The 24214-nt window shown below is 34.9% G+C and overlaps 1 protein-coding gene and 1 long non-coding RNA gene across 2 annotated transcripts; one reads left to right on the plus strand and one right to left on the minus strand.

The window, feature by feature from the left end:
• Positions 1-1381: 1381 nt before the first annotated feature.
• On the minus strand, positions 1382-4802 carry LOC107805951 (uncharacterized). The gene is made up of 3 exons (XR_001652553.2): positions 4252-4802; positions 2650-2804; positions 1382-1640 (listed from the first exon to the last, which is right to left on the minus strand). It is a non-coding gene; the product is annotated as an uncharacterized LOC107805951 (long non-coding RNA).
• Positions 4803-12486: 7684 nt separating this feature from the next.
• On the plus strand, positions 12487-15450 carry LOC107805952 (putative xyloglucan endotransglucosylase/hydrolase protein 28). Its single transcript, XM_016630058.2, has 4 exons — positions 12487-12862; positions 12967-13067; positions 13465-13673; positions 14629-15450. The coding sequence occupies exons 1-4, from the start codon at positions 12682-12684 to the stop codon at positions 15131-15133; spliced, it is 996 nt and encodes a 331-aa protein (XP_016485544.1). The 5' UTR covers positions 12487-12681; the 3' UTR covers positions 15134-15450.
• Positions 15451-24214: the final 8764 nt, after the last annotated feature.

A 24214-nucleotide genomic window follows, 5' to 3' on the forward strand; every position in this document is an offset into this window, starting at 1 on the left:
ATAAGTTTTTTATTTTAATAAATTTTTTATGCATATATTTATAGTTTGACTCGAAGTTATGGGTTCAGCTGAACCCGTCACTAGAATACTACATCCATCCATATGCATATCATTTCGTGTTTGACCAGATATAAAATATTCATTTATACGGGTACTTATTTAGAATCGAATAAAATATTTTGATAAATATATTATTTAGTGGAGCAAATCTGAAAAAATCATACTCTCTCCGATCCACTTTAATTGATTTTTTGGTATTTTTCTTATAGTCCATAATATTTGATTTTTTTTAAGATATCAAGAAGGATTTGACTTCATTTTTTTAAATTGCCCTTGAAATAAAGAGTCTAAGAGGATTTATTATATTTCTAAAGAACGAAATAAGGTTAATATGGTCAATTTTTGTTAATTAATGTTAAAATGTGAATTCCTTCATATGTGAAAATAATCGAAATCAATTAAAGTGCACGAGAAGGAATAATATGATTCTTTTGACATATTTGAGTTTGTATATTTCCATATGGTACATATGATATTGTTATTGTCTCACAAGGTGGCTAAGTGCGTGAACTCACACAAATAGGATCGATGTAATTATTAGGCACAAAAATATCTCATCTCCATCAGTAAAATTCATATACAGTCAAACTTCTTTATAACAGTCTCATTTGTTCCGAATATTTTTGGATGTTATAGTAAAGTACTGTTATATAGAACATATATTATAACATAATATGAAATTTAGTTTCGAAAAAGCTTGAATTTTATAGTGAAGTATTGTTATATAGGGTGTTGTTATAGAGAGATCTGACTGTAACATGCCCAACGTATTTTTATAATTTTGTTGTCTACTAAAATAATCTTAAGATTTTTGGTATTCTTAGCATCTCATGCCACAAACTGTATCCTAGGGTAAATTCGAAGTTTATTACATTTCGAGGGATACTTATGGAAAGTCTTCAACTAAACCGAAAAGGTCGGCGCGTGGGCCGGTTACCTGGTGAGCACTGCAGACAAAGCTGTCTACTTTTCTCATTCACTTTCTTCATTATTTTATAATATTAAAGTAAAATAAGGATAGCATAGGGTTTATATTAAAGTAGATAAAAAATACATGGTAGAGTTAAATTAAAATCAGTAAATTCTAATCAGAAAATCCTTTGTGGTTTTGCAACTACTATTAAAGATAATTTCAATAAAAATAATAATAATGTTGAATTGATAAGTTTGAAAAAGACAATAACCACATTTGATAAGAAATTATAAGTTGAGGAAAAGAAAGGAGAACCACTTTCTAGTCCAAAAAACAGAGTCTATCATTGTTTTTAATGGCAATGATGATTCAGGCTTATAAAATTACTAGTAAGGGTAGCCCGGGCTTTGCCCGAACCAATATGAACAAAGTTTTGCTATTATAAATTGAGGTATGGTGACAATATCAGCAAGGAATGAGCTTGTGTCCAAAAGAGAAATAGAAGATTATAAAGTTATCACAAAAATGTTACTCTTTATAAGCCATCTATTTCTCTAATATTTTGTTATTTCAAGTCAATGGAATGCTTTGAATGTACAAACCAACAAATACAGAAGCTTCAATGCCGAAGTCATATGGTCTTCCAGCAGTATCTGCTGATATGAATCTGTGCCGGATAGCAACAATTAAAAATTTTATCAGCACAGATGATAAACTATTATGTCAAATCAACTCTAGCAACAGTGAAATAAATCTAACCATTATATAATTAGAAGACATAATTGTAAAATGTGTAGATAAACATTATGTTTAAGCAAGGACTTGACAGACCGCCTGTACAATACTCTAAAAACATTGTAGAGTATGCTTATGAGTGCGGACATAGACAAGTCAGATTAACCAATCCTGGCACAGAATATTAAGGTTCAAATTATAGTTGCACAAGAAATAAAATATGAAAGATAGAAGTTGTTATTCTTCATGACCACCCAGATATAGATGTAGCACATGTTGCATAGCATATATGACATTTTCGGTTTAGAGTACAAGGAAAATGAAATGGAATATACAAGTTCATCAGTTATTACAGTCGTAAATGCAACAGCAGACTGCCCAGTAAATGTAATCATTGCGGCATTGATGTGAATTACTGAGGGTTAATTCAGAGATGGAACTGAAAATATCAAAACTACCCACGGTCTAACATCAACAATAGTTTTTTCTATATAAAGAGAACTTATGAGAAATAAATATCCAGTTTTACTATTATTTGCTAGAATAGAAGCCTTAACGGGTTTAGAATCTAGCAAGTTCTGACATATAAAAATAACATCAAGGTTTTGTTCATTATTTAAATATGCAATTTCATCTTTTCTGCTATACATAATTTCTATAACTTTTCTGATTAGCATGTTAAAAGGTTTATTTCGCTGAATGACACTTTACCGTACATAAACCGTTAAATTTTTTCTGCTTTGATGGGCTATACATGTGTTTTAATTTGCTCCAAGTGCTTTATCTGTTTGTTTGAGGAATGTCATTTGTGCAGTGTTGTTAATCCCGGAAAAAAGATAGCTACAAGTTCACACATTTTTCACTAAAGAAGTTCACATGTTTTAGCACCAGCATGGATGTCAGTGATTATAACTTATTAAGGACTGTGGCAATATAAATACCAGACATCGATGATGAATATAATAACACAGCAATTTTCTCCTACGGATGCTTCTGCAATAAGCTTTTCCACTAAGGATTCCTCTTTGTATCTTCTGTATATGTTTGTTCCTTCAGTCAGAAGACATTTCTTCACAAACTTATTACTGTGAGATATCTGCATTTCAAATAGTTCACAGAAATCAAGCTAAAAAGTACTTCAGTAGACTTTAAGCAGGAGAGTTGCTATTTATTCTACTGACAATGGAAAGGTAGATGAATTCAATACAGGGCTATGACAAAGTTATTCCATTGTAAAACACACTATCATTTTGAAAATTGAATAAATGTGTATTTGGTTTTGGTATGTTAGTTTCATTCTTCGTCGGATGAGTTCAAGACAACGATTAAAGTGAAAGACTGAAGCTGAAGTTGTAAACCTTTCAAGGGAGCAGCATATATGAAAGTACTAGGTACCATAATTACAATGTTATTTCCCTAATATCTTAAACGTATACACCAAATTTAATAATGCAGGAAAACTTTGTCAAAGCACAGTATTCTTTTATGCTACAGAAAACTATCAGAATGTTAAGAAATATAGCAAGGGCAAGTATGGGAAAAGTTGTAAATCTGTGGCAGAATCATAAAGAGCAGTAAATCAGAAGTATTTTTCTTTTTTTAACTGGACCTATGTATATATGGGCTATACTTTGACCAAGGTTGTATAGTGAAACTGGATTCTGTATTTGTAACTATTAGATCTAAAGGTTATTTTAGTGTTTATCTCATCTTTTATCGACGAACTTCGTGCTTCTAAAACTATAAAAGATCAATTTACATTTGTAAGAAATCTTCAAATTCTTTCGTCGTCGGAATTGTGTAGAAGGTAAATAGGTTTATAATTAAAGAAATAAAATTGAAAATACTTCCATAGTAACAGTAGAGCAATTTATAGGACTGTGACGAGCTAGGAGCCAACCTTCTCCATAGGAAGACTTGTTCTCAGGATCGTGCACACACATGTTCTAACTATTTACACTTAGTAATCATGCCTATAGGGATTCTTATGCAACATATTATTCAAATGTTTAAGCAAAAAAGCAGCTTTGCTTTTAACCCTGTTTCGTTAAGCTTTCTGTATCAAGGACATGTGCAAAGTCGTATGATCTCATAGCTTAATCATTCACAGTGAGAAATCGTTGTTCTACATGCGAACTTCCATCACTGTAAATTTTCCTCTTTACCATTTGCATCAGATATGACAATAAACGTTTTGGTGATCTATGGCGTAAAAATTAAATTATATTTAAGTAGTTTGTGGCAGACTACGAAATGGAGTGTTATCCAGCTGTAAAATGTCAAAAATTGCAAGGATCAAACCAATTTTTGCACAAATTACCCATTTGCATGTCAATAAAATAAATCAATTACAAAGTTGGGGCGACGTAATCAGACGGCAATAAACATTCAAAAAACAAAGTGAAATATAAATCAAAAAGAAACTTACGGAGGAATTAAAGGCCATAGAAAAAACACAAAATCAGAAAGTCACAAGAACAGAGATGAAGCTTCATCGTACGAAAACATAGATCAATAAACTAACTTTTGAACTATCGAATCACCTTGGAATAACAAAACTTTGAACGTTGGCGTGAGGAGAGAGAAAACAGATTAACCAAGAGAGCGCAGTGGTGATTGACATCGTAACACGGTAGCGAAGTAGCTTTGGACTCCACTCCAGATCAGAACACGTTAACAGCAAAAACGGGCACAATAGACAATTTAAACATAATAACTGTTACGCAACGCCTTTTGTTGATGGATGCAGCACTGTTGCTGTTAGAGGGAGGAGTCTTAGTTTTGGATGCACTCCGATCTCCCCCACTTTTGCTTGGGCCACCATTGCTGGGATGGTTTCCCGTTGAATCCCCCTCGGACAGACGGCTGGGGCCTGTCGTTCTGAGTTCCCAAATGATAATCGCCAAGGCATTCTACAGCTTGAATGGCCTTGGGCAGGGTGTCTACCCGTTGTCGCTGTAGTTCCATACGGGCATGAGGTTTCAAACCTTCTATGAATGCGAAGAGTTTGTCTTTGTCCCCCATGTCGCGTATGTTTAGCATGAGTGCGGAGAATTAGCGCACGTACTCCCGCACTGATTTGGTGTGGCGGAGGTCCCGTAGCTTTCTACTTGCATTGTATTCCACGTTTTCAGGAAAGAATTGCAGGCGTATGGCTACCTTCAATTCATCCCATGTCTAGAGAGTATCTTCACCGGCCTTGATGGCTTTGTATTTGAACCGCCACCAAAGATACATGGCAGCAGTCGCTACCTTTTTGGATTCCTCCAAATGGCCCACGGCATCGAAGTATTGTTCGATGTCGAAGATGAAGTTTTCCACTTCTTTAGCATCCCGGGATCCGTCGTATGGCTTTGGCTCCGGTATCTTAAGCTTTTGTGGAATGGGGGTAAGGTTTGCTGCACCCCTGATATAATGGTTGCCTTCTCGAAGTAGGCTCTGTAAGGCAGCATTGACAACGTTGAGCTTGTCTGTCAAGTCGTTTATGGTTTGCTACATGGCAGTTAGTCTGTCTGCCTCCTGTTGCTGATGGGCTAAATCGTCGGCACGCTCCTGTTGGAAGTCCTCAAATTTGCCATGAATATTGGCAGTTTCGATGGCTGCCGTTTGTCGGTCGTCGTCAGAGTCACGACTGATGTTTGCAATGTCATTTTCGGCCTGCCGCATTCGGCGGTCCAGGTCGTCCAACCTTTGCACTAGGTTGTTGTTTTGATCATGCACCGTATCCACAATGGGACGTAATCGGTCAACCGTCTCTTCTAGGGATGCTAGACGCTCCCCATGATTCACCATGGTCAGAAATGGTGATGATGGCAAATGTGTTCCCTCGTCCGATGTCGAGCCTAGGCTCTGATACCAACTGTTACGCAACGCCTTCCTGATGTTCTTTGGAAGGGCAACGTAAGGCTAAGCAACCGATGTCAGTGCGGTTGCTGTCCGCCAATGAGGTCCCCTCCGCACGCTAGACTAGATTGTCAGTGCCGTGCGGGAAAACCAATGTCGTGAGCAATTGCGGAAGCTGAGAGAGAATTGGGTTTTGAATGATGATGATGATTTTATTGATGAATGAAAATGCTGATTACAAAGATGTGGTGTCGAGGGGGAGAGACACCAGAAAATGCTTGCTTGAAATGTTTGATTGTTTGGTCCCCCTTAATAATGCTTAAAAAAAATAAACCAACATTACAAGACTAGCCCTAATAAAGCTGTAGAAGCACACTGAAATGAAAATGATGAAAACTAGCCTATGATTACAATGAAAAGGACTTAGATTATTACAAGGTAAAACTAAGTCCGATGGCAGCATCTTTGTCTTGCGGGTCAGGGTCTGCGCGCGCGTTGCTGTGGGCGCGCGCGACACTTGATGTGCTGGCCTGAGGCTGGGCACTGGTGCTTGGCATCAGGGTCTGTGCGCGAGGCGCTGTTGGAATGGGCATGCAGCTGGGCGCTGGCAAGGCATCAGGATCTGCGCGCGCGGCATTGTCAGGGCGCGCGGCGCTGTTGTCATTGGCCAGCCCTTGGGCGCTGGCAAGAGGCATCGGTGGGGCGATAGAGGCACATGCGCGCTTGTCACTTGGCGCAGTCAAGACCACGGGGTCGACCATGGCGCTAGGCATTGTGAGGCTTGCTAGGCCGCCATGGGGCGCGGCCAAGGGGTCATGGGGCGTGTCTGGAAAGCAGCCCATGACATAACACACGAAATGACCAATTTATCCTCGTAAGGCACAAGCATGTTAACGGAGAGCTTTCTATTCCCTCTTCTAACAAGTAGGAAAAATATTAATCTTATTCTGGACCCACCTCTTATCCTTTGCGTGAGCATTTTTAAAAGGGTACCTTTGCGTTTGTGGTAATTTTAGCACTTTGTCATTCATTTAAGACAAAGACTTCTTCGTGGGACAAAGTGGAGAAATTTAAATGTTTTTGAGAGTAAAAGGTCAAAAAGGAAAAAGAAAGGGCTCAATTATTAAATCACCTCCAACATTTTTCTTGTTAATAGACAAAAGGCAACATGGTGATCTTTATTCTATACTTGTTAATGGATGCTAATTAAGGTTAATCACTTTGACTTTAAACACTTGTATATTGGCTAAGGACCCTCTTGATCTATATTCTAGTGCTAGTTTATCTCGTGTAATCATGGAAATTAGAAGATCGGAGGTCCAACCTTTGATTTGTATTTTGAGGGAGGGATCAATATAAGATAAGAGAGTAAACGTTTTATACCGAGAGATTTTCGGTTCCCATAACTCTAACACGCGATCTTATTACTCCATTAATTATTATCTCGTTACTCTATTTTATTTAATTATATTACAACATAGGATAACAAAACTTTTGGTCACTAGCAAACGGTATATTTTATAGCATATTTAACTTACAACTAATAGAGTTTTGCATTTTCAGTGCCTCACCAACAAATTTTCGAATATTGACAACTTTCAAATGTTAAACAACGAGAATACCCGTACTTTATGCAAAGAAAAGTAATTCTGATACTTTAAAAGTAAGTTAACTTTGATGTAAAAGAAGTATCAAAAATGGAATTTAATTTACTGAAACCAAGGTGGCAAAAATTGTAGTTTTTCCTTGCATACAATCTCCCTAAACTAGTCTATGAATCTAGTGGCCCATTAGTGCTATAATGTATGTTTGTGTGAAGAAATAGCTAATGCGATAGTATTATCAGGAATTTTTGAAACCACTATTATTCGGTAGTTACTAATTTTCTATAGCTATCATATACATAATTATTTTCTATAACTAGTATTCAGTTGTTACGGTAGTATATTCATTATAGTCGCGCTGCTGTATTCATGAATACGGTAGCAAAAAGCGCCTAAAAATCAGGGCAGTCCAGCTGCGCACATGTGACGCATGTATTCACATGTATTCATGAATATAGCAACAAAATGCGCCTAAAATCAGGGTAGTCCAGCTGTACACGCATGTATTCAAATATATTCGCGTTGCTGTATTCATGAATACAGTAGTAAAAACGCCTAAAATCAGGACAACCCAACTGTACGTGCATGTATTCACATGTATTCCCGCCAAGTATTCATGAATACAAAAGCAAAAAGCGCCTAAAGTTAGGGTAGTCCAACTGTACGCACATGTATTCACGCTGGTGCATTCATGAATACAGTAGTAAAAAACGCCTAAAATCAGGGCAATCCAGCTGTGCGCGTATGTATTTACATGTATTCGCGCCATGTATTCATGAATACAATAACAACAATCACCTTAAAAATAGGTATGTCCCGTTGTCTAAGAGAGAGAGAAAATATAGATAGTGTATGTTATGCCTCAATGATAGTATATACCATAAATACTTATTTTGTTATAAATATAAAAGGTTAGCTATAAAAAATAATATTTTAAAATAATTTTGATTTATAATAAATAAGGTGTATACCTTTGCTATAGGAGGCAAAATTTCCTAGTGTTATCATGTTTGGAACACTTTCTGGATATTGATATAATTTACAATTTACAATAAGAGAAGTTCAAAAAGTGGTTATAGTTCCCCGCAAATTTTGTTTTGTTAGGAGCAAGTAACATGATGTTGGGATTACCTTCGTATGCAATTAATCCGTAGTTGGAATGATAAAGTGCCTGAAATTCAAGTTTTGCTTTAACTCAATTTTGTAAATTTTCAACCATTTGTAGTTGAGAGATAGAACCATTAATTGTTTTTGTTTCTGCTGGTGTGATATGACGTATGTAAGAAAGTGTTAGAGCCTGTCCGGTCAAGCTCATTGGCAGGGGCGTTCACGATTCGGTTTGATCGGTTTTTGATTAAAATCAAAATCAAACTAATTTAATCGGTTTTAAAAATTTTAAAATCAAAACTAAATTAAATTAAATACAAATTATCGATTTGGTTGTCATTGGTTCGGTTCGGTTTTTTGGTTCGTAGTAAGCTAATAATAAGTCGATAATAGTGAAACAACACTAGACAATAATCTGAAAATAATTTGCTAAATTTATACTTTTTTATATATTTCTTTCGGAACTGAAAGTTTATTTACCTCTTTATATGAAAAGAATGAACAAAAAAACAACTAAAAGTTTGCTTTCTCAAGCTTTAGCCATTGTAGTCCTGCAATTTGAGTTTGCTTTCTTTACTCTTATGGTAGGATATTTTTTAACTCTTCTGTTAGGCAAAAATATGTGCGGAGGGTTAGAGAATTAAAGTCTCTTAAGGAAAACAAAATTGGTTGATTCCTATTGTTTTGGGCGTAGGCAATCTTTTAAGATATAAGTAGGATAAACCAAAATTTAAAATAACAATTAAATTGCATAAAATATTTAAAATTATTTAAAAAAATATATTATATTGTATATAAATAATTATTAAATTTTGTATATCATTAATCGATTTGGTTCGGTTTAATTTTCGATTTTTTATAATAGAACCAAAACCAAATCAAATATTATCGGTTTTAAAATTTAAAACCAAAACCAATCCAAATCAAAAAAATATATCGGATTACTTAATCGGTTTGATTTGGTTTTCGGTTTGGATCGATTTTTCGTCAAACCGTGAACAACCCTACTTATGGGGGAGTAAAAAGTTCTCCCGTAGTTCACTTTTAGTTATTCATTTTTGATTTTGCACTCTTTTTAAGAAAAAATAAATATAATATATATTTTATATATACCCATAATAATGATCGTATTTCTGAAAATCTTAAAAAATAATTTAGGAAATAAATAATTAATGATAAGGATAAAACAGAAAAATAAAGATTGTCTTTCTCTTGATTTCGTATAATGGACAAGTAAAAGTGAAAATATAATTTTAGTATAGTAAACAAATAAAAGTGAACGGAGGGAATACATTTTTTTGGTCAAAATAGTATATTTTGAAAAAAATTGAAATGTTTGGCCAAAATGAATAAGTGTTTTTGAACAACAACAAAAACAGTTTTTCTACGTTTGAGGAGAATCAACAGATTTTAGTTTCTTTTAAGAAGTAGAAACTAATCTATTCAAGATAGAAATATCCTTATATTAAATGTATATTTTTTAAACCATTAATTTAATATTTCTATTTTTTTTCTCTTTTTTTACCATATATTTCTTCTCTTTTTAATCCTATCATATTTTTATTCTCGTTCTCTTATTTGTATCTGGAATATTTTTCTTACTATATAGATCTTTTCTTTTATATAGTAATTTATAAGAATAGAATTTTAATTTATATTGAGTGATATATTTTAATATGTTTAAATCATCATGTAAACAATAAATAATAGTAGATGCCTCAATATTATCGCTATGGAATAACTATTTTTTATATTCATAAAATTTAAATTCATTTATTTATTTTAAATAATACTAATTGCAAACTAAACCTTTACGATCCTTTTTATAATTTGATATTCTAAAGTTTTTTTGTTTTGAATGTTTGGCCACACAATTTGCTTGCAAAAACTTATACTCAATGAATAGGCCAAACACAAATAGCTACTTTGCAAAAATACTTCTTTTAAAAGTATTTTTAAACAAAAATACTTTTAAATATAAACGATTTTTGGCGGCTTAGCCATATGGGCTCTTATTACCTTTTCGAGAAATATTACTATAGAAAATTACGGCGTCAATGTAAATAGAACAATTATTAAACAAAATTATCTCAGCAAGTTTAAATTCTCCAGCTTAGGAGATACTCCCTCCGGTCCTTATTATTTGCCAAACCAAACTATTTCTTTGTTTAACTAGGGCTACTTCTTTTTATGGTAATTAAGAGATTTTATTACCAATTAAAAGAATTTACAGCTCAAAAAATAGAAGGAAAAAAATTGTTCTAAAACTGGGCAGTTCTTAAAAGATTTAAAAAATGATGTTTTTAAAAAGTTACTCCCTCCGGTTCACAATAAGTGACCAGTTTCCTTTTAGCACGCCCATTAAGAAAATGCTAAATCCTATATAAAAATACCTAGTATGACTAAATTACCCTTATTAAATATTGGTCACATAGTTATAGTGAGGAGTGAGAAAACTTTTTAGGGATATGCACATAAGGGTAAAAGAGTAAAAACAAATTGAATTTTTTCTTGATTACCTAACTGGACACTTATTTTGAACCAAAATGAAAAAGTAAATTGGTCACTTATGGAATAATATTTTTTGGTTGTTACAAAAACAGTTCAAACTTCATACAAACACCTTTTTGTTTTTTGAAAATCTCAGAAAATGAGTTGTCAAACTCAAACAAAATGCCAACTTTATTATCAAAGGATGTCTCTATCTATGAGCTTAGGTGCTAACTTTGTTGCTAAGCAAAACTATTTCCATGATTAATTGGAGCCACTTCTTTATTATCTCTTGAATGTGATGATTAAGAGGATAACCCACCAAACAAACTAGGCACTAATTGATTGGGCACCAAAAAAGTTAGTCAAGGCAAGGAGTTAATGAGGTTTATGACTAATTGAAGTTACAAGTCGTTTGGTTTCTTCTTCAAAGTACGAGAAATATTTAGTGGGCGTTTAGACATAATATTTCAAAAAAAAAAAAAATTAAGTAAAAATAGTATTTAAAAATTAGAGTTGTATTTGGACATGTATATAATTTTGGGTTGTTTTTGGATTTTTGTGAGTAATATAATTGAAAATTTTGAAAAACAGCCTTTTGAAATTTTTCAAATTTTTAAAAAATTTTAAAAATTCATCTTTAAGTAAAAATTAATTTTTTTATGATCAATCTCTAATTTTAAAATAAAATAAAAATCGGAAAAAATAAAAAAATTCTTATGTCCAAACGGCTCTTAATTGTTGCAAGTGGTCAGTCAAATGCCACTCTCTTCTCTTTATTAGGCTACACGACATTCTCCTAACACCACTTTTATTAGAGGTACAAACATCTTATTTGTCAGCAAACAACATGTGATTCTAATTAAATATTATTTCTATATTTAATTATATATTCCAAGTTAAGCTAGACTAATAATTAATGCGCAGAATCCAAGTTTACCTTTTTTTGTTTCTTTTCCCCTTATTTCCCCAAACTTTATTTTCCTTAACTTTTTTTCAATTTTCTTTTTCTTCTTTCTGGTGGGAGGGGTTGAGGTAGATGTTAAATGTAAGAGTAAAAGAAAAATACACTTACATTTCATTTTACTAATTTTACGTCTTCCAAAATTGCATGTTCAAAATTTATGTGCTACGTTCTCATGTTTTTCTTTTCATCCATTTTTAACGCAGCTTTTAATTTTATGACTAAAATGTTCCTTCTTATTTCATACGCTTATTTGTTAGTAAAAAATATCATTGCCAATATTATGGAATGAATAAAAACAAACAATATTTTGTCAAAAAATTTTAACCCCAGTATTTTTTGCATAGATAAACACACAACTTCTTATCAAAAAAAATCAAGAAATTAATTTCATGCACTTGTTAGTTGTTATGAAGTTTTGTGAGTGATATGATTGAAAATTTTGAAAAATAGCTTTTTGGAGTTTTTCAAATTTTCGAAAATTTTAAAATTTATCTTTAAGTGAAAATTGAAAATTTTATGGCCAAACACTTATTTCGAATTCCAAACGGGTTCTTCTTTCTTCCTTTCAATTTCCTCTTTTTTTATAGCCACTTAATATTTAAAATACAAATAAAATCAACAAATAGGCGCATGGATAACAAAAAACAAATAATAAACCAATTTTTCACACAGGAAAAATCCAATAAAAGGGACTACTATTTTCGATTTAAAAAAATTCCAACTGAAATTTTGTGTAAAATGTTGAGAACAGCTCATACCTAAAGTCTCACCACCCCATAAAAATAGGCTTCCCCTTTTGTCTTCCTTCTCATAACCCCCTCTCTCTCTCTCTCTCTCTCTTGTCTCATTTGCTTATGCATTACCACTTCATACAAATACTCCACAAACACAACTCAATTTTGTGTTCATAACTGATCAAATAATACTAAACCCCTCAATAAAGGGGCAAAAATATTAAGAAAATGGTGAACTATCATCTTGTTATTTTCATATTTTTCTCTGTTGTTGAATTGGTTTATGGGTCTTCAAGAAATTTGCCAATTTTAGCGTTTGATGAAGGCTACTCCCATCTCTTTGGTGATAATAACCTTATGATCCTTAAAGATGGAAAATCTGCTCATATTTCTCTAGATGAAAGAACAGGTTCCTTTTTTCTTTTCTTTATTTGTAGTACTATTTTTATGGCTTTTATTATTTTTATTAATGTATGTTTATTAGCGAGAATTTATTTTTTGGATGAGTTACAGGGGCTGGATTTGTGTCTCAAGACCTATATCTTCATGGATTCTTCAGTGCTTCTATTAAGCTTCCTGCTGATTACACTGCTGGTGTGGTTGTTGCATTTTATGTAAGTTATTGTTAATTCACTGATGCTCCTTTTATTCTTTATTTTAATAAACATTAAAACTTGATGTTTTTTTCATCTGGACTTTTAATTTTCTAAGTTAGTACTAGCAGTTTTTGCTTCTCATGGATGAAAGTTCTGATTTTTTTTCACACCCATATGGATTATTGATGATTTTTATATGTTTATTAATTTTTTAAATTTCTCCCTTTGTCCTCACTCCTCAATTATTTTGATTTTTTTTTTACCTTTAAAGAATGGTTTTTTCACCACCCAATGGAAATTGGTAATTCTGGAATTGTGTCAGATTGAACAAAAAGTTAAAATTCTGGGACATAAAAATTGGAATTTTTTTTACCCCTGTATTGATAAATCTTAATCAATTGGGTTGATGACACAGATGTCTAATGTGGACATGTTTGAGAAGAACCATGATGAAATTGACTTTGAGTTCTTGGGAAATATTAGAGGCAAAGACTGGAGAATTCAGACCAATATTTATGGGAATGGTAGTACTAGTTTTGGCAGAGAAGAAAGATATGGACTCTGGTTTGACCCTTCTGAAGATTTCCATCACTACAGTATCCTTTGGACTGAGAATTTTATCATGTAAGCAACATCTCTCTGCCCTTTCAATTTCCTTTTATGTTTCTAATTTTGGTCTGCATTTTTGCTTCTTATACCAATGGTTACTTTCAATTCCAGCTAGCTATACTGAACAATCTTTTGTCCTCTGAGCTGTTTTTACTGCTTTTGTTTTTTATGTTGTGATCTCTGTTTGATATGATGGATACATGGTTTCCCTTATCAGAAAGGTCCATTTATATGTGCAATCTCCTTATATTTAGTCAGTTTTTTTTTTTTTTATACTAAAGCTTGTGCAATTACCCTATGGTTTGCTCTTACATAATTCTGAACATAGATATAAATGATTACAGTGACATACTTGTACTCCTCAAAACTAACCATTGGAAACCAACATCATCTCCCTCCCTTACATAAAAGTAAAATAATGAAATCCCTGACATGAAAAAAGTTTCATGGGACTGCTGTAAGACGAGAATTTGGCGTGCACAGGTGCTAATAATTTTAGATGGAGAATTCTTGCTAAATCTGTTCTGTTTGGACTTGCGATACGCATGCTTCTGTTTTTGAACTAATTATCCAATGAATTCCACTATCACAACAGACCGTTTTGATTTATTTATGTTTCATATTTGAGCTTAAGAACTACTATTTGAAAAGAACATTAGCATCTGCACTAGTTAGTGACTGGAAAGTTAATACTGATTGATATGTTTTATGTGAATGTACAAGAATGATTGGACTTTCTTAACATACCATTATGTTGGCATGGCTGTTGGTTTCATGGGAGAGTAGGGGAGGCTTGCTTGCTTTTTATATTACTGTTAAATTAAACCTGTATTGCAGATTTATTGTCCTGTTTCAGTCTTATGATGTCAAAACAATTAGAATTTGTATACTGTCATGTGCTTGTGGTGTTTGGTAAACAGGCCCTGATTCTGTTATGTTTGTTTTTGTGTGTTTGTGCATCTTGTTGCAGCTTTTATGTAGATAATGTCCCCATTAGAGAGATCAAGAGGACAGAAGCTATGGGTGGGGACTTCCCATCTAAGCCAATGTCTTTGTATGCTACAATATGGGATGGTTCTGGTTGGGCTACCAATGGTGGAAAATACAAAGTCAATTACAAATATGCCCCGTATATTGCCAAGTTCTCTGATTTCGTCCTCCACGGATGCGCGGTTGATCCGATTGAATTATCATCCAAATGTGACACTGCACCAAAAACTTCATCAATCCCTACAGGTATTACCCCTGATCAAAGAAGAAAAATGGAGAACTTCAGAAAGAAGCAAATGCAGTATTCTTACTGCTATGACAAGACTCGGTACAAGGTCCCTCCAACGGAATGTGTGATCGATCCTAAGGAAGCTGAACGACTCCGAGTCTTTGACCCCGTTACATTTGGCGGATCCCGCCACCATCATGGGAAACGACATAGCCGGAGCAGATCAAGGGCTGAGGGTGATGTATCCTTTCTGTAAAAGCAAGGCCACAAGTTTCTCCACACTGTCACATGAAAAATCATTGTTGTCTCCAGTTTGATTTGAGGTTTTGTTATTTTCACCTGTGAATAGAGGATAAAAAAGGAGAGGGGAGATAAAAGGAATTTTCTATATATGGGTCATGATCAATATTGTTAGGGTATGTATATATATCATACCTTTATAGGGTCCCAGCCATGTTCTACGTAGTTGATGTTTTTGTTGTTTGGGCCTTTATTTATAAATTCAACTTGGTGATGATTTTGTGTACTTCCGTGACACTTTTAATAAATGCATGGTACAGAGATTATTTAAAACATTTGTGTGTTATTTAAGCATGTCTGTTTCTATTTATAATGTCTTGTAGTTTATGCCTCTTGTCATGTTCCGAGGACCATTTGTCAAATGGCTGGCTACAAGAATCCAGAGTGTCTGATTGTGACTGCTGAAGATCTAAAGACCAGAATTTTACTAAAGTAAAATAATATTAGGGTTTGAACTTTGAAAGGTTTAGCTTTTCCTTTCATCCATCCCCCAACTCCACACTCCCACTTTTAGAGATTAAAAAATACTGAGGGGAAAAAGAAGTTTGGCCATTTGTTTTGTTGAGTGTAACTTCCTGTCCTAAAGCAATTCCAATTAACGCACGCCTCGTAAACATCCTATCACAACTAGACAGGGATAGCCTTACAAAACCTCTATTAATTTCTTAAATCAAGGATGCTATCCAATCTTTCAAACTACTAAAAGCACCAGGACCTGATAGGATCCACCCAATTTTCTTCAAAAAATACTGGACTGATACAAACTCTGCTGTCATAGATACCTGTATCAATGCTTTTACCACTCTGAAAATCCCAGAGGACATCAACAAGACTTTTGTCACACTGATCCCTGTTACAATCTATATTCACGTGTGTTAGTTTACACTGTAAGTTAATCGATGTAAATCCGAGAAGAGATTATCTTTGAAATGATAAGAAGTTAATCCTATTGGTCTTAACCGATACAATGGTGTACAAGAGTGGTTAACCAGTATTAGAAGTTAAACAAATCAAGGATGTTGTAACCGGTATTTTTAGGTAAAACTAGAGGCACTTAATATTCTCAAGAGGTCGTGTTTTAAGGTATTTGAATCATATAATATTCATATCATAAGTCTTGAAGTCAAACGAGTTATGAAACAAAAGTCGACAAAAGTTGTCGCAACTTACGTTCATAATTTTACTTAAACTTTAGGTCAAATGTTACTAAGATTTTCTCTTAATTTACTTGGAATTATGGGGTGATCTACCCACCAAATTGAAGATCTATGAGTTTAGTTTCCAACGCATTAAACCGTTCGTCGATACGATCTCGAAGTAGAAAGATATTTGTTTGCAAGATTGCGCCAAGCAGCTCTCTATGGGACCCACATAGGCGGTTGAGATATATGGATATATATAAGATGTCTCAACCCCGTTTTAAGTCATTCTTTTTCAGTATCTTCAGACCCTAGAACTCTAAAAATACTCTCTCAAGGTTCTCTCATGATCCAAGACCCGAACAAAGGGCAAACAACACAAATCAAATGTCGGGAATCCCGTGGCGCTAGTAAGTTTCTTGTTCTTCTTGTTGTTGCAGATTTTTGTGTTGTTCCAGCTCATGTGGGAGGTTGTTTTAAGTGGTTTATGTTCTGTAAAATACTCCCTCAAGTTTTTAATATCAACCCTAGATTATTTCAAATTTTCTATTGTGATTCTAGTGCCGAAAAACCTAATTGATTGCTAGTTTTACTTCCTTGTTCTTGTATCAGCATTGAAAGGATATTTCGTGGTCAATTAAGGTCAAATTGGAGTTGTTCTTTTTGTTTAAAGTCAAGGAACCTCTTACCCTACATGTATTTAAGATTATCCAGGTTACGACAAAGTCGTTGAAGCTAGAACTTGTGAGATATCTATCGAAAGGCTTGTTAGTAATGTTGTTGGTTGGTGGACTATTTTGGGAGGCTTAGTATGATTATTTTTTTTATGTTGTTTGGGATGTTTGATAATTGTTTAACTTATGGGAAGTCATATAAATAGGGGAGTTGATGTCCGTTTTATCGTAAAATAGGTTGCGATCGATATATAATAGTTACGACGCTTAAACGATAAAGATAGTATCATTTCTCTTATTGTAGACTAAGAAGTCGTGACATTTGAATAGCTTGAGGTTGGGCAGTATATACAAGGTATGTGAGGCTATCCCTTTCCTTCTTTTGCACGACTTCGATTGTATATAATGTAATGAACGAGCTTTCAAAGATACTCCACTCTTAGAAGCTAGCGGTACTTACATTATTTCCCTTCTTATGGAACGATTGATGTTGATGTTGCTTATCTTAATCTTATGTTATTAATGTTGTTGGAACTTCATGATTCTTGTAAGATCCATGACGAAGAGTTAGTTCTAATGACGTGTATGGAGGTTACCAACCTTACATCACTCCGAAAGGTTCAGAATGTGATTCCGATGAGTCAAGCATATATATATAGCTATTTTACTCTACCAAGCCGCGCTATAGTTGGCCGGGTACAACACCTATTGTGCAACCACTAAATAGTTGGATTTTACCGAGCTTCACGTGGTTGGGTATGATTCTAACGAGTCTTATAATGGTCGGGTACGTTTTTACCGAGTCTATTACGGTACATTATGATGATGATGATGCCCATAAAGGCATATGTTTCTAAAAGTTTATGTGTGTGTGTGTGTGTGTGTGTGTGTGTGTGTATATATATATATGTATCATGCATTTCATGTCAGTAGCCCTCAGAGGTACCCAGATGTTACATGTTGTATAGTCTCTATCCCTGTTTATATTATTGTTCTTATTATTCTTTTCTACCTTACATACTCAGTACTTTATTCGTACTGACGTCCCTTTTATTCGTGGATACTGCATGTCGTGTTGTAGGTCCTGATAGATAGGTAGGCGAAGCTCCCCCATCATAGTAGGCTTCCCAGTTTAGCGGTTATTGGCGAGATCCCTTCTCCGGACTTGCCGTGGTCTTGGTATGCACTGTTGTTATAGACATTTATGGGTATGTTGGGGCTCTGTTCCGGCAATGTTGCAGCACTTATGTTCCTGTAGAGGCTCATAGACATGTGTCGACTCATGTATAGTTTGGATTGCCTTGTCGACTGATTTTTGTTGTATAGTCTCATGGCAGTTTGTCAGCTCGTACCTTATATATAGCTTCATGACAGCCTTGTCGTCCATGTTATATATGTTCACGCCATTATCTGTCATTGTTGGTTGTTTAGGATTCATGTCTACCATTTATATTGATCTCGTCGGCCCTTATAGATAATAAGAAAGGTTAGATAAAATGTACGTTGGTGCTTGACAGGTATAGCCCGGGTGCGAGTCATGACCCTCCAGTTTGGGTCGACAATTCCAAAGGTAAAACACCCACAAAATATTACACAATATAGCCCAATTAGCCTATGAAATACTCTACATACAAGACTATTACAAAATTATAGTAAATCGAATTACGCCCCTTCTTAACAATATAATCAGTCCTAACTAGTGCAACTTTATTAGGATGGAGAGGCATTGACAATGCAATAATTATCCAAGAAGCAATCCACTTATTCAAGAAAACTATTGGCCGCAATGGAAAAATGATGCTCAAGATTGACCTTGAAAAGGCGTTTGACATGCTTGAATGGTTCTTTGTCACAAACTCTATGCAAGCTCTAAATTTTCCAAATGATCTGATAACTTTAATAATGAATTGCATATCAACGACTTCCACATCTATCATTGCAACTGGTAAGTCAACTGATTTTTTCAAACCCTCTAGGGGTATTCGTTAAGGCGACCCCCTTTCACCTTACCTATTTATAATATGCATGCAATATTTAACACGACGCACCGATCACCAAGTTGACATCACTAATTGGAAACCAATAAAACTAAGCCACTCTGGCGCACTCCTATCACACCTCCTATTTGAGGATGATTTTATCCTTCTCTTAGAGGCGGACACTACTAGCACAACCTCTATTATCAATATATTCAATTTCATATCCCAACAATCAGGGCAAAGTAGTAATTTTACAAAATCAAAATTACTTTTCTCATCCAATGTGAATCAACAAATCCAAACTAACCTTTCCACCCTCCTGAACATCAAAACTACTACCACGGTAGGGAAATGACTGGGTTTCCCATTACCAACCTAAACCCAAAAAGCACGGGCTACCAATTCATCCTTGATAGAATGAACACTAGGATAAAAGGATGGAAAGCTAAACTACTAACAGTAACAGGACGCCTAACTCTTATTCAAACAATGATTTGTGCCATCCCCACTCACTCAATGCAAATAAACATCCTCCCCACAAAAATAAAAAATAATATTGACACAATCCAGCGTGATTTTATATGGGGCTCTACTACTAACACAAAAAAAAAATACCACATCAACCGGTAAACAGTGACTACAGCTAAGTCCAATGGTAGGCTTGGTTTGTATAAAATAAATGGGAAAGATATTGCCCTATGGGCCCAAGTACTAAAAGGGAAATATCTTAGGCAAGATTGCAGAACTCATCAAACATTAAAAAATAATGACTCTTATATTTGAAAAAGTATCTCCAAAACTCACATGCTATCTCCAAAATTTTCCAAAACATTCCTATGGCTACTAGTACATCAAAGACTTCCAATAGCATCATTACTTTACCACAGACGCATAATACCCACAAATATTTGCGCACACTACGGGACTGAGGAGGACATACACCACGTTTTCTTCTCCTGCCCAATCAGCACCACCATTTAGGATGATTTAAACATTAGTACACCTGCATTTGAACCGATAAAATGGATAAAACATATGTGCACATTGCAAAGTACAACCAGCTTACCAACCAATATACAAATCTCACTCGTAATCGTCACACCTACAATACTCTAGAATATTTGGCTAAACCGAAACAACAACATCTTTAATCAGTACTCTAACCCAATAAACAGTGGAAAAACCTTCACTTCTGCAGTAGAATATCTTTACCTAACCAACCAAGAAAAATCACCAAAAATTACAATCAAAATGCCGATCAGGTAGACACCACCACCATACAACATCTATAAAGCTAAATATAGATGGTGCATACTAAGAAAACTCCATCATTGGAGGAGCAAGAAGAATCATCAGAGATTCCCATGAGAACTGGATTGATGGATTCTCCAACAATATAGTTGCTACATCACCTTTACAAGCTGAAGTTATTGCATTACTCAAGGGTTTGTAACTTGCTTTCACAAAAAATCGAATACCACTAACAAACTGCCAGGTATTAATTTCTTTATTGCAGCAAAAATGTGATACCAAAGCTTATGTTAATCTTTTACATGACTGCAAGTTCCTACTCGAGGCAATGGGGCAACCGCCCGTTAGGCACATCTATCGTTAAGGGAATTAAGTCACGCATACTCTAGCAAAATATGGGAGTACTCGGGACTCACATACAAATGGTGAATGCGACGACGTATTTTGGATTGAACCATCTTTATTTGCTATCTTAATATTCCGCAAAGACTATTTAGGGTTTGCATCCCTCAGATCAATCCCATACTATACTTATACTCCTTAATTTCCTGCTTTTTAATAATAATCCTTCTAGTTAGCAAAAGAAAACTTCAATGTTTTTATGTGAGAGCAGTACAAGTGGGTAAAATTTAGATTATGATTTCTTGCAAAAAGAAAAGATAGAAGTTTTGGGGGGAAATCCTTTATAATATGTTTTATTGGCTATGTCACGCCTCCTTTTTTAGGAAAAGAGTTTTTTCACTTTAAGTGACATTATTTGAAATGTGATTGATTTTATTTATTTTAAAAGAGTCTCCACTTGGAATAAATTATTAAGGTGTCCCAAGTCACCGATTTATTTTAAATCCCAATTCAAGGAAAATCATGACTCTGTTTAAGTCTGCGAAGTACGGAAAACCGGATAAGAGATTTTGTTAAACCGAAAGAAGGTGTGAGGCACTCCCGGATTCCCTAGTTTTAGCACGATTGCTTCACAAATTACACTTGGCTTAATTATCCAATTATTACATGTTTTCGAAGCTATGTGCATTCTTACCCTTTAGCGCTTTTAATTGTATATTTTAAATAATTGAGGAATTTATTTAAACAAGACACGATGTCGTGCACTTGTTATTTTTGTACATATTATCAATCATGCCACATGAAATGCACTCGCGATTTACAATATGTTTATTGTTATTATTATTTGAAGTTGTAAAGTCAAGTAAGGAGAACGTGCACTTGAATTTGTAGTTACATATCATGGCTATGCCTAGAAGTGGCAAACGGGAGGGTCGGGTCGAATATGAGCGGGTCAAAATGGGTAATTTCAAAAACGGATAAATTATCCAACCCGATCCATATTTGAGATGGATAAAAAATGGGTTTATCCGGCGGATGATATAGATATCCATATTATCCATGGCTTCTTAAATATGATCACTTATGAGAGAATTCCTAATCTTTCAAATTTGAGGAACTCCAATTTGAGGCTTTACAAATGTAAAAGTTAAACACATTAGTTATCCATTTTCTAAGTGGATAATATGGTTATTTATCCATATTCGACCCATTTTTAAATGGTTCATTATTCAACCTATTTTTTGATGGATAATATGGGTGGATAACTATTTTCTTTTAATTATTTTGCCACCTCTAGCTATGCCACATGAGACGTACCCATACCCACAACAATTCATATTATTAATCGCGACTAAAGCCAGCTGTGATGACCCAAAAGGTCATCACATGTTTTAGAAATAAACTCCATGTTTCGAGGCCTTAAAAACCTCTTTTTGTCTCACCTCGACTTGCGTGCGTGGTCCGGACCAATATTCGGAAAGCCTTCTATGTGAAAATATGAGAAATAGAAATTTCTAGAGTTAAAATTTGATTATGGTTGACTTTGGTTAACTTTTTGAGCAAACGAACCCGGATCCATGTTCCGACGATCTCGGGAGGTCGGCTGTAAAATATGGGACTCGAGCGTATACCCGGAAATGAATTCCAAGGTCCCAAGCCTTAGAAATCAATTTTTGAAAGAAATTATTTTACTGAATTATATAAGAAATGAAGAAAATAATTAGTGTTTGAAACCATTGGTATCGGGCCCGGATTTTGGTTCTGGAACCCGGTACAACTTTTTATAGTATTTAAAAGATAACTATGAAATTTGGTGAAAAACAGAGTTTATTTGACGTGAATTGGACTTCCGGTTGAAGAGTTATGAACTTTGAGTGTTCTTGATGAAAATGTTGAGTTTTGAGGTTTAATTCATGGTTTTACATATTATTTTGATGATGTGATTGCATGAGTAGGTCCATATGATTTTTTGAGTTAGTATGCACATTTGGTTTGAAGTCCCGAGGGCTCGGGTGAGTTTCGGGTAGGTTCTAGGATGTTTTAGGCTTAAGAACATTGCTGTTGCAGGTTCAGAGAAGTTGCAGACCTCTGAACCCGCCAGTGCGGTCCACAATGATTTTGTGCTGCCACGGAGGGGCCTTCGCGGCCGCAAAGGATTTTGTGCTGACCACGGTGGGGGGCTTTGCGGCCGCACTCGATTTTGTGCGGTCCGCGGTGAGGAAGAATCTGCAGGTTCACTGGTCTAACTTCGGAAGCCTATATCTTTTTATCTAAAAGGAATTTTGAGATGATTCAAAAACAAAGGTTGTAGCCCTTCGTGTATAGTTTCCAGAAAGGTAAAGAAATCACAATTTGGACATCTGTAGAGAAAGTTATGGCTAAAATACAAAAGCATGTCACTGCAGTCAACATTGTGAGCTCTGCGGCCGCACTCCTTTTTGTGCGGTCCACACAAGGGGCTGAGATGGGTATATTTAAACGGGATTTTCAGTTATTTTTTATTTTTCAAAACCCCAAAAATATAAGAGGTTTCAAACAACCTTTCTTCTCCAAAACATTAGTAAGTGATTTCTAACTCATTTTTTTTACCCCCGTTAACTTCTTTTTACAAGATTTCACCCTAGAATTAATAGTTTTCATGGGCGAAATTGAGTGTTTTGGGTAAAACCTAGGTTTTTCAAATTTTGGGGATTATGACCTCGATTTGAGGTCCGATTTCAAAACAAATTATATATTTGGGTTCGTGAGGGAATGGGTATTTGGGTTTTGGTTCGAACATCGGGTTTTGACCATGCGGGCCCGGGGACGATTTTTGACTTTTTGGGGAAAACTTTAGAAAACTTATTTTCATGCATTAGAATTGATTCAATTAGCATTTGTTGATGTAATTAAGTAACTTGTGGCTAGATACGAGCGAATTGGTGGTGGAATCAAGAGGTAAAACGATAGTTGAGACTTGAATTGTGTTGGCATCGAGGTAAGTGTTTGGTCTAACCTTAGCTTGAGGGATTAGGAGTCGAGTCCTATGTGCTATGTGATATTTGTTGAGTACGACGTATAGGCATGGTGACGAGTGTCTATGCGTTAGTGTCTAGCATGCTCGTGAGTCTTGTATTATGATTATTATGACTCTGTTTGTATTATTCATGCCTTTTGTGATGATTTCTATTGTTGAGTAGAGTTTGTGGAGGAAATAGTGGTATTTGAGTATCGAAGAGCGTTGGCTCAAGTGGTACAATGAATTTGTGGAAGCATAATTGACATTTGAACTTTACAAAGCATTGGCTCAAGTCGTGAAGTGAGTTGTGAATTAAAAGTGAAAAAGAAAAGAGAATTATTATATTATCTCCCTTGCCGGGATATTGTTCTATTTAATGCTATCTCCCTTACCGGGATATTGATGCTTTTGATATTGCTCCCTTGCCGGGATATGAGTGTTGAACAATTGTTCCTTACCAGGATTTCGTTTCAATAATACCTATTTCCTTACCTTATTATTTGTGATTGTTGTTTGGGTGAGAAAGAGTGTTAAAGCACGAAGGGTGATGCCGTGTATAATTTTGTGAGGAAGAGTGTAAAGCACGAAGGGTGATGTCGTGCATGATGTACAATTCCGTGCCGATTATATTGATTATATGGTGAGGGCGAGAGT

This window comes from Nicotiana tabacum, chromosome 18, assembly GCF_000715075.1.
Source record: "Nicotiana tabacum cultivar K326 chromosome 18, ASM71507v2, whole genome shotgun sequence".
Lineage (NCBI taxonomy): Eukaryota > Viridiplantae > Streptophyta > Magnoliopsida > Solanales > Solanaceae > Nicotiana > Nicotiana tabacum.